Genomic DNA, 15,114 nt, shown 5'->3' with positions numbered 1-15,114 from the left:
AAAGTGTTTTCATGGTATTTTACACACGTTTCTATGATTATTTTGTTTTTCTTTTGAAATTCAGACTCATTTGATCATTTTTGCTTCTGAAAGACCGCCACTCAATGTACAGTAAATAAATATTAGAACATTATTATGATATGGATGGATAGATAGAAAGTACAGGCGGTCCTCGGGTTACGCGGTTTTCGACTCACATTGTTTCGACTTTACGACGCTCATTAAATAAATGTAAATAAAAAAAATAGAGCAAGTTTCAAAGTTACGGTTAGGGTCCGTATAAGCTCTTATGATGTGAGACACGGAGGCTGAGATGACGCCTCAATGTGCATTTTAATTGCCTGTACTGTTTTTCTATTAATATCATATAAAATGCATGTATTTAAATAGTTATTTAGTGATCAAGGTGGGAATTTGGGGTATTTAAGGATAAAAATCTGACTTGCGCAGAAGTTCAGGTTACGTCGCAGCAGTCGGAACGTAACTCGTTCATAAAGGACCACCTGTTGTAAGGTTTGAAGCTGTGTTTAAGTAGTATATATGTATAAATACATCAATATTTTTATAGAGTAGCTCAAAATAAATAAAAAAGCCAAATAAGATTTTAGAAAGATTAAAAAGCATCTTTCCTCATGTCTGTTTTATAGAAAATATTTTATGTTTCTTCATCATTTTAATTGGCAGTTTTTTAATACTTCATGCACCAGCAGTGAAGCCTTCCTGGATCCATCTTGTCATTTAAATCCAGCTCTTATTCCTAAACCCGTGTTAGTTTACTGACCCTTCCCCCTTTGTCCTTTTCATCAGGCATGAGTTCGACTCGGAGCAGATCCCTGACCTGACTAAAGATGTTTACATCCAGGACATCCACTGTGTTGGCTCGCTTTGTAAGCTCTACTTCAGGGAGCTGCCCAACCCCCTGCTGACCTACCAGCTCTATGAGAAATTCTCTGTAAGCAAAACGCCGCCAGCGCTTCACCTTTCACACACCTTGTCTTCTGATGTGCAGCTTCAACAATTCAGGGTTGTTATTGTTTTATCACGAACGTCATAAACATTCCTTTAGAGGAGACTTTGGATGTTTCAGACACTCCTTCTTTTTTTACATTTGGTTTTACAAGTTGGAAATGGAAATTCCTTTGATTTATCTGATAGAAATGAATCAAATTCATCTTTTATTTATAAACCACAGACACACCAAATATAAAACCGTTGTGTTTGACCCAGCCTGTCATTACAAATGCAGCGAACTGCTGTCTGACTTGTTGTAGAAATCTCCTCAGAGCTCAGCAGAGTCATCCCTGAGGGGGAAGTAAATGTTTTCTGGTTGTTATGGCAGCAGGGAAGAGGAGAGGGCTTGCTGACTTTAGACTGATGTCCCCTCTGTGCGCCATGTAGCATCAACGATATCTCCAGGTTGAGTTTAATGTTGATTCATTATTTATTTTTTCCCTCCAACTTCTGGTTTTGTGTCACTTTGAAGGAGGCTGTATCTGCGGCAACGGACGAAGAACGACTCATCAAAATCCATGATGTCATCCAGCAGCTTCCTCCGCCGCATTACAGGTCAGTGAATGGGAACACTGCCCCCCACTGGCAGACTCAAGTACTGCAGGTTGCTTGTGTTAAAATCAAGGTTTCATGTGATGCTACTCTGTGCTCATTGATCATTTAACAGCTTCCAGATTAGCTTTGCTGCAAGTTTACTTTTCCATCATTTGTATGAGATTATAACGGCAGATTTCTAAGTTATTCCAGAGTGATGTGAGCTCCCAGTAACACACTGACACTTGAAAGTATCATTTCCAGTTTGCACATGTCTAATGGCAGCTGGTTTCATTCTAGGACCTTGGAGTTCCTCATGAGACACCTTTCCCGCCTGGCGGCATTCAGCTACGTCACCAACATGCACAGTAAGAACCTGGCCATCGTCTGGGCGCCAAACCTGCTGAGGTAAGCCGCCGTGCTGCTCAGGAGGAGGATCTGGTCTATGTTACATAACGAAGAATTCACTTTGAGTCAGCTGGCTGTGGATTTCAAGTGACCTCCAGAGTTTTATAGCTTTTCTCAGTTCGTTGTAAATGATGCTTTGATGTAAACTGGTTAAAAAAAAGTACAATTTTTTTTATTTCAGGTTTTTATTTGTCCCTTTAAAAAATGCTTGAAATAAATAAAAAATACTTTGTCAGGAATATTTACTGTTAACTACTCTGTGATATTTCCACATTCTTAGAGTACAATCTTCTATTTTCTGGTGTCCATTAAGACACAGACGATAAAGGTCAGATTGTTGGGATTTCATCCTGATTTTTTGGCTGCCGATTTGATTTAAATTGCGACTCATGATTCTTCAATATTACTTATTTTTGTCGACTTTTGTTGATTATTTTTATTTATATGGGAACAAAATATTTTTAAATAAAAAAAAAAAGATTTTAAAACTGTAAAGCAAAAAAAATCCTGATTTTCTTTTTTTTTTTTTAAGACTCCCAGCCCATCAGATTGTGTTCCAGAGAATTTTTTAGCACGTTTTTACCATAAAGTTATGCCAGAAGTCTCTGAAACTGTTTCATTTATGCCACACTGACTGCTTAAAGCAGGTTTTAGTGAAATATTATGCTGAATAATTTACCAATATTTATTTTAAAATTTATTCTTACCTTTCCCCACCTTTTGTCTGCTGTCCCATCAGGTCCAAACAGATTGAATCTGCGTGCTTCAGCGGTACAGCGGCTTTCATGGAAGTACGAATTCAGTCTGTTGTCGTGGAGTTCATCCTCAATCACGTCGATGTGCTTTTCAGCACCAAACTCAGCTCGCTCATAAGAGAGGGCGCAGGTACAGCCAGACTGTCACACACACACCACCAGATAAATGACTGTGTACCATACGTTGCCGTCAACAGCTTTGCTTCTGCATCTGCAGGTCACAACTCTTTGTCTCGGCCCAAGTCTCTGCTGGTTTCCTCACCTTCCACTAAACTTCTGAGTCTGGAGGAGGCACAGGCCAGGACGCAGGCTCAGATCAACTCTCCAGTCACCGAAGACAGCAAGTACATCGAGGTGGGCGAAGGTCCCGCCGCCCTGCAGGGCAAGTTTCACACCGTCATCGAGTTTCCCACCGAGAGGTTTGTTTACTGCTTTTGTTTTCATATCAGACCGTCTCATTTAATCCTGAAAACTTCTCTGGATCGCCGGCAATCAGGGAAATTTCTCAGGAACTGTTGTGTGTAACTAAAGCTTCCCCCTCAGGTGGTCCTCAGAAGTTTTCCAGACATCTGTGTGTCATCCAGGAGGTTTACAATGCAGACGCAGATTTTAGTGTTTACTCTGAGACTATGATAAGGATCCATGATAACATGATTATCAGGTTTCCACCATGACAAAAAGTAGGGCTGTGACGACATACTTACGTTCCAATTCGATTCAGATTTTTTTTGGGTGCTGATTCGATTTAAACTGTGATTCTCGCAATTCTTCAATATTTCTGATTTTTGTAGATTAGAAACAGAAAAAATGTATAATGCCCTAAAAGACAAGTAAAAAGATCAATAAAAACCATAAAAATGATAAAATATTATTATGGATTATTTTTATTTGAGGAAATAAAGATTTTGTAACAAAAAATTGATTTTAAAATTGTGAAGCAAAAAAATTCAGATTTTTTTTTTTTTTTAAATTTGATTGTCCCACCCCTAACAAATAGGTTAATATCCCTAATATATTGCCAAGAGGCATCTGTTTTAACCTGGTAGCCATTAAACTTTTGACCAGTCAGATGGTTTAAATTGACAGTAATGCTGAATCAGGATGGGGTAAATATCTAAACGAGACTGGAAAGTCCACAAAATAATGGTCTTCAATGTCTGTACAATACAATAAAAATGTTTTACAGATACAGAGACAAAGACAAGCTGATGTTTGGTGAGGATAGAAGGTGATAGGAATGGGACGATATGCTTTTGTCACGATTCAATCCCAATTTTTTTTGGTGCCAATTTGATTTAAATTGCATTTCTCAGTGTTTTTTAATATTACTGATTTTTGTAGATTAAAAACAAAAAAATGTATAAAACTTTTTTTTTTTTTTTTTGGTCATTTTTCTTGATTTCAATGAGGAAAAAACAAACCAGTAGCCAGACTATCATTCTGCTGCTATAATGCCTAAGAAGACAAATAAAAAGATCAATAAAAACTATAAAATTTGACAAAAAAAATTACAGTAGATTCATTTTAATTTGAAAAAAAATAGTTTTAACAAAAAATAGATTTTAAAATTATGAAGCAAAAAATCCTGATTTTTCTTTTCTTTTCTTTTTTTTTTTTAAATCTGATTTTCCCACCCCCCTAGTAGGTGAATAGTAGCTTAAATAAGTGTAAATAAGTACAAAGATGTAAATTCTCTCTGCTGTGCTTTTTCTCCTGAGAGCTAAGACTTGAGACAAATGCAGATGAGAAAATGCTTAGTCATTGTTGATCTGTGTGTAATATCTACAAACTAGTGTTCGGATTGAATTCTGTGTTTAATTTTTTGTCCTTGATGCAGCTTTATCTATTCATACATTCATTTTACATCATTATAGCTTCATAATCTGACAACTGAGGCTGTCATGAAAAACTAATTCATGTGTTTAAAAGTGTCTAACTTCTACATGAATTTTTACAGGCAGACAAAAATATGAATAAAGTGGCTTTTAGTTTTACATTAGAATATATAATTTAGAGGTTTTCAGTTGAAGTTTGAGCTCTGTCTCCCTCTGCTGGACACTTTCTCACCACCTAAAGTTTCATCATTCCTCTGACTTTGTGTTATTTAAGCAAAAGACTCTGAAACTGATAAATTTTTTACGTTGTCTCTTCTGTAACGGTGATTTCTCTGCGTAATGATGCAAACTTCTTCAATAATTTCTTATCTATCATCATTTTTAATCACAGGAAAAGACCTCCAATTAAATCCAAGAAGTCTCCTGTGGGGAGTTGGCGTTCTTTTTTCAACCTGGGAAAGTCCTCCTCGCTGTCCAAACGCAAGCTGCACCGTAATCCCAGTGAGCCCAACGAGCTGAAGGCCATGGCCCTGGCTGGTGAGGCTTCCATCATGACCACAATCAGCCGAGTCATTTGCTTACGGAGCTTAATCAGGGAGACATGACTGATTTGTGTTTCAGGAGGCAGAGGCGATACGGCGACGCTGAGGTCAGCCAAGAGTGAGGAGTCGCTGAGTTCCCTGCACAATGTTGAAGGTGATAAATGTCCTCCAGTTATCTTCGACTCAGCAGAAATTAGCTGATTATGTCAGCAAATTATTATTTTCTCTTGTTCTCTTCCATAAAAGATGTTATTTCTGATTGGGTTGTTCTGCCTCTTCAGGGGAGTCCAAGGTGTATCGTCCCCGGCGGCCGCGCTCCAGCAGCGACGCCTTATCAGCCTCCTTCAATGGCGAGCTGCTGGACAGCCGGCAGCACTGCAACTCCTACGATAACCTGGACGCCACAGAGGACAGTGACGGAGACGACGGGCCCATCTGTGTCCCTGCTCTCATCTCACCTCCCCGCTCGGCAGGCGAGGACGTGGACCTCAGCCCGCCGGACATCGGCATGGCTTCCTTAGACTTTGACCCCATGTCTTTCCAGTGCAGCGTCCCCGAAACCTCCTACGCCTTCCCCTTAGATGACTCCCCGGCGGGGGCAGAGGCCTCCACGTTAAAGAGAAACTCTGGCAGTATCCGTGGCAAGGCCAGCTCCTCTGACCTCATCTCCGCCGCCTTCCTCAGCAGCCTGTTCTCAGCAGACTGCAGCCTGGCCGAGAGGGACAAGGCAGAAAGCAAAAAACTCCCCACGTCTTACTCTTACACTGAAAAACCTACTCAGGCCGTCTCGCCCATTAAATGTGGGAAAGCGGCCAGTTTGACACCGTTTGCCACTTCAGAGCTTTTCTCTCCGGAAACGCCTGACAGAAACGCAGCCGGACACGCTGCCTCTTTGCAGCCGCTGTCTCCTCCTTTAAGACCCAAAGACTCGCCTCCGCTGATGGGCGGCGTGCTGCTGAGGGCAGCCGAGCCTTCGCTGAGCGAAGCTTTTCAGATGGAGCTGCACTCCAAGCTGGCGGCGTTTGACTCTGTGGACAGCAGAGAGCTGAGCGGAGGGGACGGCCAAGCCAGCAGCCACGGTAAGAACTACAGCTCAAGCTGCTTTCCTTATATCATGTAGATCACAGGGGTCAAACCCCAGTCCTCCAGGGCCGGTGTAGTGGCAACGTAACTTAAACATAACACCAGTTCTGGCCACTCTTGCAGGGATGTGAGGTTTCTGACTTGTGACAAAAACGAAGCAAACGGATACAAAATTATCTCAGTTTATTTAACAAGCAATAAAAAGAATAAACTTACGTGTTGCGTCCACAAACTACTACAACTACTTTAACAAACAAAATATAAAAATTATTTTCTTCTATTTACGGTCAGAAAAACTGTAGTTCCTCGTCCTGCTCCATTTAGGAAAACCACTGAACATGCGCACTCCGCAGCGCACTCTCTCTTCATGGTCCGAATGCAGGGCGTTAAAAAGAGCCTAAAATAGTCAATTTAACTATAACATATAAAGACAAACATATTATTAAAACTATACAAAACCTCGCAAAACTTTCCATAGCAGAATAAATAATACTTCTCACACAAAATCTGTTTCCATTATAATGTTATGTACAAAAACGTACAAAATAGGCGTAACTTTTACATGGCTCTCACAGCCGGTTTCCTGCAGGTTTTTGTTGTCTCCATGCTCCAATACACCTGACTCAAATTAATAAATAGGTTGACAAGAAGAAAAACCAGCCGGATACTGGCCCTCAAGAACTGGAGTTTGACACCCCTGATGTAGATTGAATATTGTTAAGTTTAATCTTTAATAAGTGTTTTCTTGTCTTGCCAAAGAACCGAGCTTCACTCTTCACCTTTCCTTCTCGTGAAGCACCTTAAATCCATCCTCTCTCCTCTCCTACTGCTCTCTTACTCACTGCTCACAGCACCTCCCTTCTGTTCTTCTGTTCCCGATAGGAGTTATAACTCCAGACTCTTCGAAGGACCTCCCCCCTCGTTCCCTCAGCTCCACAGCTCCTACTTCTGCTCCTCCTCCCCCTCCACCTCCTAAAAATGCTGCCCGCATGTTGGCCCTGGCCCTGGCCCTGGCTGAGTCCGCCCAGCAGGTCACTGTTCAGTCTCCGTCCTCTGAGCCCCCGACACTGGTGTCCCCTCCTCCACAGCAGCAGGAGACCTCTGACCTCCAGGACTCGCCACATCCTCTAACCCTACATTTCCAGACTCCTGCTGAGGAGGGAGCAGAGAGAAAATATTCTCCACCTTCAAACAACGCTGCTGCCACCGTTCCCAGCACGTCGTCTTATCCATCCACTCCCAGTCCTCCAGTCAAGCCGCAGCAGCTGTTAACCAGCACAAATACGGAACCGTCAGACGGCGCCGCGACTCCGTCTGGGACTGGCCAAGACACGGACACCACCCCGCCAAGCACTCCGCTTTACAGGGGCGCCCCTCTTCCCACTTCAACCAGCCGGACGTCTCCAACCAGGAAGAGCCCAGAAAGACAGCAGACTGTCCCAGGACAGGTCCCAGTTCTCACCAGCTCATCCAGTGCCACTCCAGCCACCACTCCCAGCAGCAGCTGCAAAGACAGTCGGGTTTTACCGCACCCTTTTCCAGAGGTAAATGTCATCAAGTGCATGTGTCGGCTGATCAATACGCTGATCTGATCACGATCCAGACACAACTAGACACAACCAGACCACACAAGCAGAGCGTCGTCTGTTTGGGGTCAAGTGTCAGGGGTCGTGTACAGAAAGCCTCCATCTCAAAGCAGAAAAGCTGAATTTCACCAAAAACAGCCTTTTGTCTGATTTCTACCTGCCGTTCCAGGACAGAAAGATAGAAAAGTACTTTATTATTTATTTTATTTTTATTTCTCACATGGTCATACAATAGGTAAAACAAGACTTTTTTTTTTTTTTTTTTTTTTTTTTTTTTTTTTTAAAAGAAAACATAACGCACCAATAAATGGTTATTGGTTTTCTTTGCGAAACTCAATGAAAGAAGACAAAAAAATCATTATCATTGCAAAACATGCCATATGTCTTAGGTTGTTCACTTTATACATGAATATTTTTCCACATTTTAACTGCTTGGGTAAAAACAAAAGTATATACAAACAAGTTAATTAAATAAGTAGGGATATTACAGATTTTATCCAACTTTTAATTTCTGATACCGATATAAGCCGATACTGATATTTTTGACGCGAGTTATAACAAACAACCAACAATATCTATCTTCTGCCGCTTATCCGGGGTCGGGTCGCGGGGGCAGCAGCCTAAGCAGGGAAGCCCAGACTTCCCTCTTCCCAGCCACATTCCCAACTCTGCGCGGGATCCCAAGGCGTTCCCAGGCCAGCCGAGAGATATAATCCCTCCAGCGTGTCCTGGGTCTTCCCCGGGGTCTCCTCCCAGAGGGACGTTCCTGGAACACCTCACCAGGGAGGCGTCCAGGAGGCATCCTGACCAGATTCCCTGTGTAAAAGTTGTCATTAAAATAACAAAAACCGATTCCAATAATTTCCAATAATTCATTTTAGTGGCGATATCGGCCTTTTGGTATGTTGATAATATCGGACATCTCATTAAAAAAACAAAAAAAAAAGGAGGAAATATTAATTGCGTAAAAGGTGGATTAAAGATGAGACAGACACTTCCAGACTGGTAAACATGAAGACAAGATACTTTTCTTCCTCTCCCCCAGTTTGGAAATGTAACCGCAGCAAAACGGAGCGAAATCCGGAGTCTAGAAGATCAAAATGTTTGTTGAAAAAGAGTTACAGAAGATTTCATTTTATGCACCTAAATATTGGATTTTTTTTTATTTTCTACTTTAAAAACAGAAGTCCAGTGCAAACATGTTTATTATAAAAACTAGAAAGATAAATTCCAGTTATTTAACCTAATGTCGATGCTTATCAAACTGGAAATGGGCCTGTGAGGTGGACCCTTGCTGGTTGTGGATGGTGCAGATTTTGCTGTGAACTTAGAGACATACTGCGTGTCTCGCAGAAAACTGTTAAATATATCAAAGTAAATCTAAACGGTACGAAGCCGAGAGATGCTGTTTCCTTGTGTTTCTAAGATTAATTTTACTCACGTTTAGTCTCTCTGACCTTCAGCTATTTACAAAAAACACGTCTGTAAGCTTGTCCTGGGTTTGTGGTGTGAAAAGTACCAACACAGTGAGTTTTTAGGCTTTGGTTGTTCGCTTTCCTCTCCTTCAGGTTTGTCTTGGACATTCCTGTCGTCTGGAGGACGTAGCTCCAAGTGTTTCTTAGCTTAAAGTTACATTGTTTTTGTGAAGAAATATGAGATGATGCTGGTGTGGAAAAAATGTGGACGTTATGCAGCAGATGAGAGAAATTTTAGGTAAGAATTTCTCACCTTAAACTCTTCCTGCCCCCCCATTTCATCTGGAGAGTTTTGTGGACATAATGAGGACAAACGGACCTCTCCACCACCGAGCTTACTTGGTTGTTTTGGACTTTTCTGCAACAAGCAGTGTGACAAGAAAGACGTCGGCTAGCTCCTTACAGCGGTCCCACAAATAAAACAGTTCATCATAAACCAGGAGTGATGAGAATAGTCCATAACTTACCAATTTCTCCCCATTAATCATGAAGCCAACAGCTGACACTGGTTTCCATTTCTCCTTGAATCGCACAAAACCTAAATATCCCAATAAAATCAGCTGGAAACGCCTGCATTTAAATAAACCTCTCTGTTACTGCTAAAACGTTTTTACGCCCTCCTGAGTTGGTTTTTTCACACGTTTTAATATAGAATTATATCATAAAAGTCTAATCAAAGCACTTTTTTCTTATTTGTGCATCCCTGGACGTGACGTAGGCGGGTTCACATGACCAGTTTATTTCAAGTAAAAATTGATGGAGGAATTGATGGAAATCTTTTTACAAATGTTTAAAGAGAAAAATGTAACTGATAGCAAAGAACAGCGAAATGCAGAGTTTTACAGTGAATTAGAAAAAGAAACGAGGTAGAATGGCTTTGAAAAGGCGCAGTAGAACTCTACTACAACTCTACTGCTAAACATCATTCAGCGGAAACTAGGGGTGGGAAAATCGAATCAAAAAATCAAATATCGGGATATTTTGCTTCATAATTTTAAAATCACTTTTTTTTTTTGTTAAAAAATTGTTGTTTTTTTTAAATAGATGATAAAAAAAATTCTCATTTTTATTGTTTTCATTGATCTTTTTACAGCAGCCAGACCGAATGATGGTCTGGCTGCTGTGTTGTTTCCTAAGTGAAATAAGGAAAAATAACAAGCAAATAAAAAGTTTAATCCCTTTTTTTTTTTTTTTCTTAACAAAAATCACAATATCGAAGAATTGTGAGAATCGCAATTTAAGTCAAATCGGCACCCAAAAAATCGGAATCGAATCAAATCGGAACAAAAGCATATCGTCACAGCCCTAGCGGAAACACTGCAAATCGCCATTTTTCTTTCTCAGAATGTAAGAAATATCGCTTGTAATTTGTGACAAAAAACGTAACCGTAAACGTAGCTCCTGTTACAACAGGGACCGCTCACCTGGCAGGATGATAATACTTATCCTCGCCTGGGTCAGGAAGAGTAATATCATCCAAGTTTGTTATTGGAGACATTTAAAGCCAGACGGGTCAGAACGTCGCTGAAGTGCGTCTTCGCTCAGCTAACCTGTAACGTGTGTCGTCTGTGTTTTTCTCAGGTGAAAGCCGATGACGCTGCACCTCCTCCAGTTCTCCCAAAGCCCTCAGAGCAGCCTCCTCCAACAGCTCAGAAACCCAAAAAGCCAGTGGTCTCGCTCCCCCAGCACCAAACACAAGCTCAGATTAATCCTCATCAGCAGTCACAACCCCCCACCCAGACACAAATCCATTCCCAACCCCATCTCTCAAAGGCCAGCGCGAGAGTAGCGCCCACCTCTGCTGAGCCGGTGGAGAAGCCCTGGGAGGCCATCAAACCAGTGCAGCCCAGTACGGAGTCGGCAAAACACAATGACTCCTACGGACCCAAACCTCCAGCGCCGCCAGTCCGCACCATGGAGAGCAAACTGGCAGCAGCGGCGCTCAGCCAAAGTGACACTTCGTACCACATCCTGGATGAAGCCGGCCATCTGGGGGAACCTCTGCCTCCTCACCCCCCCTCTCCTCGTAAATCTTCCACGCACCAGCCGGCTTACCTGTACCACGCTAAAGCAGAGCCGCTTTTAATAGAACCTCCAGGAGCAGCTTATTACCACCAGAGGTCCGTTCCTCTGGGCCCTCAGACCATTCCCCACCATTACAGACCAGAGAGCGTCACCCCACACCCCTATGTGTCCAAGTCTGAGCCCCAGATACCTTACAGCGCTCGAGTTGACAACAGATACAGCACTTTGGGGCCCAGATCCTACCACCACTCCATGAAGGTGAGAGGGAACCCCCGGGGTGTGTATGTGTCTCCAGGACCAGGGCATCCGGGCTACAGCCACGACAGACCCCATGGCTATCCCACTATTCGCAGAGTGCACTCTCTCCACGTTCCCTCCACCATTCGCTCAGTGCCCATCCAGAGGACTGAAGTTCCCCCAGATGACGACATGTTCTTCTACCACCGACCTGTTTATCAGTGCAAATCCTACCAGCAGCCCCCCCAGCAGTCCTCGCAAGGCGACTACCACGTCACCCAGCTGCAGCCTTACTTTGAGAACGGACGGGTCCAGTATCGCTACAGTCCATACTCTGGTTCCATCCCTCTGGAAGCGCCTTACTACGACATAGACCCTTACGGCACGATCCGAGTCCGACACTTCCACTCCTATGGCGGCCGAGACGCAGCTGTTGCCGGGCGGCCGGGTGGAAAGGCGACAGGGTACCACTACCTCGCCCGCCACATAATTCCCCCTGGAAAGGAGCACAGCTTCGTCAGCAGGGACATGCCCCCGAGTCATGGGAGTAAGGAAGCGGCTGCTTACCTCTCCTGGGATCCAGAAGAAGCAGAAAGGCTTCGCATGCACTCCATCCGCCGGGAGAGCAGGGCCCGACTGAAGGTTAAGGGCCCCGTCCTCTCTCAGTACGACAATGTGGGCTTGTTCACACCAGCAGATATATCAGGATATGAAACGCTGCACCTGCGGAGTAAATCGGACCCGGGGAAAGCTGTGCTTTTAGCCGCCGAGAGCAAGGACGGGCGCTACCTCCCCAGGCACATGGTGTCAGACCCCGACGTCCTCATGTACATGGAGACCGACAAGCACATCCACAGCAGTGGAGTGGGCGACAAGTCGGAGGTGCTTTCTAAGCAGAGCGCTTCGAAGAAATGCCAGTCTTCTCACTCCCTTCCTGCCACTCTGAGCCACGGCGTCTCCCATCAGCAAGAGAGCGGCCGACATGAGGCCAAGTACGAGTCTGGAGAGGACGGCAGCAGGTCCAAACACCGGCAGGATTATCCAGGCAAGAGGAACATCCAACCCCATTACGAGTGCCCCGACTCCGACCACCTCCAGATGAAAGTGAAACCAAGTTACCACGGTACAGACGATCCGCCTTCAGCTCCCAGGGAGCAAGTCTGCCGCTCCAAACCAGAGCGGTCGCACAGCGTCCGAGAGGAGCAGCACTACAGCCAGAGCAAACCGGACTTGGACAGAGACTACGCTTACCAGAAACTCAGCACCAAGTCCACGCAGTCCCACTATGACAACTTGGATGATTACCACCCAGTACCTCAGCCTCAGGCCCCCGTTCAAAAACATGGAGGCTCCGGGTCTTTCCCAGCTCCGGGTTTCTCAGTGAGCCACAACAACAGAGCCTACTCCACAGCTCTGGGCCAGGGGGCCTTCATCCAGACTGAGCTGGCCCTGCAGAGGCCGGAAGCAGAGATTTGTACAGAATGAAGGAGCTGAGTCGGAAGTGGCATCAAATGATCTTTTGCTGTGTAGAAGAAACTGATGTATGGTTGAGCAGCCTCTGCAGGACAGTGGACTGTTATATCACCGATATTTTTTTGTTGCTTCTCTGTATTTTTAATGAATTGTAAAGAAAATGGTAAAACTTTTAACAAAGTCCCAAATGTACCTGAAATTATTGTCCATGAGGTCATGTGATTGATTGAGACAGTAGCCAATCATAAATGTATATGATGAGAAGGACATGAGGTACTTTTGACAGGAACTACAAAAATGTAAAATATATATACTATATATATATATATATATAAATATATATATGTATATGAATAGAATCACTAGTAAAAAGGGATTTTTAGTTGTATTTGTTTTGGTTTTTTTGTTTCAAGGTGTGGCGCTGGGCATGAACATTAGCTGGGACTAAGGTTTGCATTTTAGAAATGCATGCACTCTTACAGAACACTTCTGTGTACTTCTTTATCCCATTGCGTCTCTCTGGATGTTACAGCACAAGTTAGAGGTCGGGCGGGATGTTAGGTCATCGGGCGCTCCGGCTAACACAAGACGAGGCGGTTCAGTGTGTCCATGTTTGCTTTGACGAATGACAGATTTAATGTGGATCCTCCGTGGGTTACTTTGAGTTCATGTAGTGGTGATTAATGTCCTCTTCTCTCTGTGACTGTGCCATTTTTAGGTAACTTTGTTCGAAACAGATTCCAGTGACCCGTAGAGGAATGTTTTGGTACTTTGTTCTTCGTTGGAAGAGGGACCAAAGACTCGGCACAGTTCTTGCACATATGGGATAAAGATGGGAAGGTGAACGAATGTTGTAGCTTCTGAAGTCTAAAAGTTGTTTTTTTTGTTTTGTTTTGGGGTTTTTTTTTTTTGTGGTACTTTAAGAAACTGGACTAATTAAATAAAGCTGAAAGTAATGTCTTCTCAAACATGATGAACATGTTGCTGCTGCTTTGTTGGAAGGAGAAATTTAAAGAAACATCTCGGTGACGAGCCTTAAATGTAGTTCCCAGAGACCATACCTCGGTTACGGTTCTGTCGTCTTCATCGTTGTCATGCACAAAACGGTTGAAAGGATTCGCTGCGGTTTGGGGTTGATGGCTGATTTAGTTTCGCTTGGGTTTATTTTAGTTTTTTTTTAGAATTTACAACAACGATGAAGGGATTTTTCTTTCTTTTCTTTTTTTTACATAAACAATACCTGGGGCCAGTTTATCATGCTGGAAATAGCTGTATAGTACATTCATGTAGTATTACACTACAAGCCCTTCGGGGTCAGCTTACAGTATAATTAAAACGTCTGAATCCAGGTTGTACTCTTAACTGTTTGACTTCTATATCGCTTGCAGGTTTTGCTCCTTTTGCCTTATCTAAAGCCTCTACCTTCTCATATGGGGTGTTGAAGTAAGGCACTGTGTACTTGAATGTGAAAACACTTGTCTCAAACTAGAGGTGTCTAAAGTCAGATATGAAATAAAAACTCTTCAGGAATGGATAAAAATCCTGGCTTTTGATATGTTGATATGCATGACTTCTGATATACCTCTGCTTTAGCTCAGTGGGACAGTTCATTAAAGAGGGATGCGTGGAAACAAACCGTCTTTGTCTTAATGATTATTAGAAGATATTTTGAATCGAAGGTCCCTCCAAGTTTCTCTCCAGTCTTTTCTGACATCACTGTGGAGTGATGTGGTCCCCAAACTGCTGCTTTGAGAAAAATAAAGTGCTGAAACATCTTTCCTCTTCCCAGACTGCCTATTCTTATTAACCAGTCATAAAAGCAAGCTTCTGAACTCTGCCCCACCCAACACCATGAGATTACGGTCAGATGATTGTTGCGGTTTTGACCTTTTTAAAAGCCTTCTCTGTAGTCTGTGGCAGCATTGCCGAAAGGTCTGGGATAAAGGTCAGACTGGAGGAAACTGCTGGCTCGCTTTTAGCAGCTCTAACAGACCTCAGTGACATTTACCCAGTTTCTAAACTTTAAAGCCGAGCTGCATATTTTGCATGAATTACTCTACCTGTATGTTACATTAGGTGTGATTAGATTGATAACATATCTAGTGCATCTACATCATGCTGGAGGGGGAAAAAATCATCTGACCTGAACC

The 15,114-nt window shown here is 43.1% G+C and overlaps 1 protein-coding gene across 3 annotated transcripts in view; it reads left to right on the top strand.

The window, feature by feature from the left end:
* arhgap32b (Rho GTPase activating protein 32b) overlaps window positions 1–14,821 on the top strand; it is a gene marked incomplete at its 5' end in the record, with an annotated part of 44,521 nt that extends 29,700 nt beyond the window's left edge. For all 3 annotated transcript variants that reach the window (XM_079247582.1, XM_079247581.1, XM_079247583.1), the window contains 10 exons: window positions 808–952; window positions 1,484–1,566; window positions 1,846–1,953; window positions 2,693–2,838; window positions 2,926–3,127; window positions 4,935–5,080; window positions 5,165–5,239; window positions 5,367–6,164; window positions 7,051–7,712; window positions 10,811–14,821. In XM_079247582.1, coding sequence (XP_079103708.1) covers window positions 808–952; window positions 1,484–1,566; window positions 1,846–1,953; window positions 2,693–2,838; window positions 2,926–3,127; window positions 4,935–5,080; window positions 5,165–5,239; window positions 5,367–6,164; window positions 7,051–7,712; window positions 10,811–12,976 — 4,531 coding nt within the window. In that variant the 3' untranslated portion in view covers window positions 12,977–14,821. The remainder of the gene's footprint in view (window positions 1–807; window positions 953–1,483; window positions 1,567–1,845; window positions 1,954–2,692; window positions 2,839–2,925; window positions 3,128–4,934; window positions 5,081–5,164; window positions 5,240–5,366; window positions 6,165–7,050; window positions 7,713–10,810) is intronic.
* Between the last annotated feature and the right edge of the window lie 293 nt (window positions 14,822–15,114).

Source organism: Telmatherina bonti, assembly GCF_933228915.1.
Source record: "Telmatherina bonti genome assembly, chromosome: 10".
Taxonomy (NCBI): domain Eukaryota; kingdom Metazoa; phylum Chordata; class Actinopteri; order Atheriniformes; family Telmatherinidae; genus Telmatherina; species Telmatherina bonti.
The sequence above is the reverse complement of the archived record's forward strand: the minus strand, read 5'-3'. Positions and strand labels throughout refer to the sequence as shown.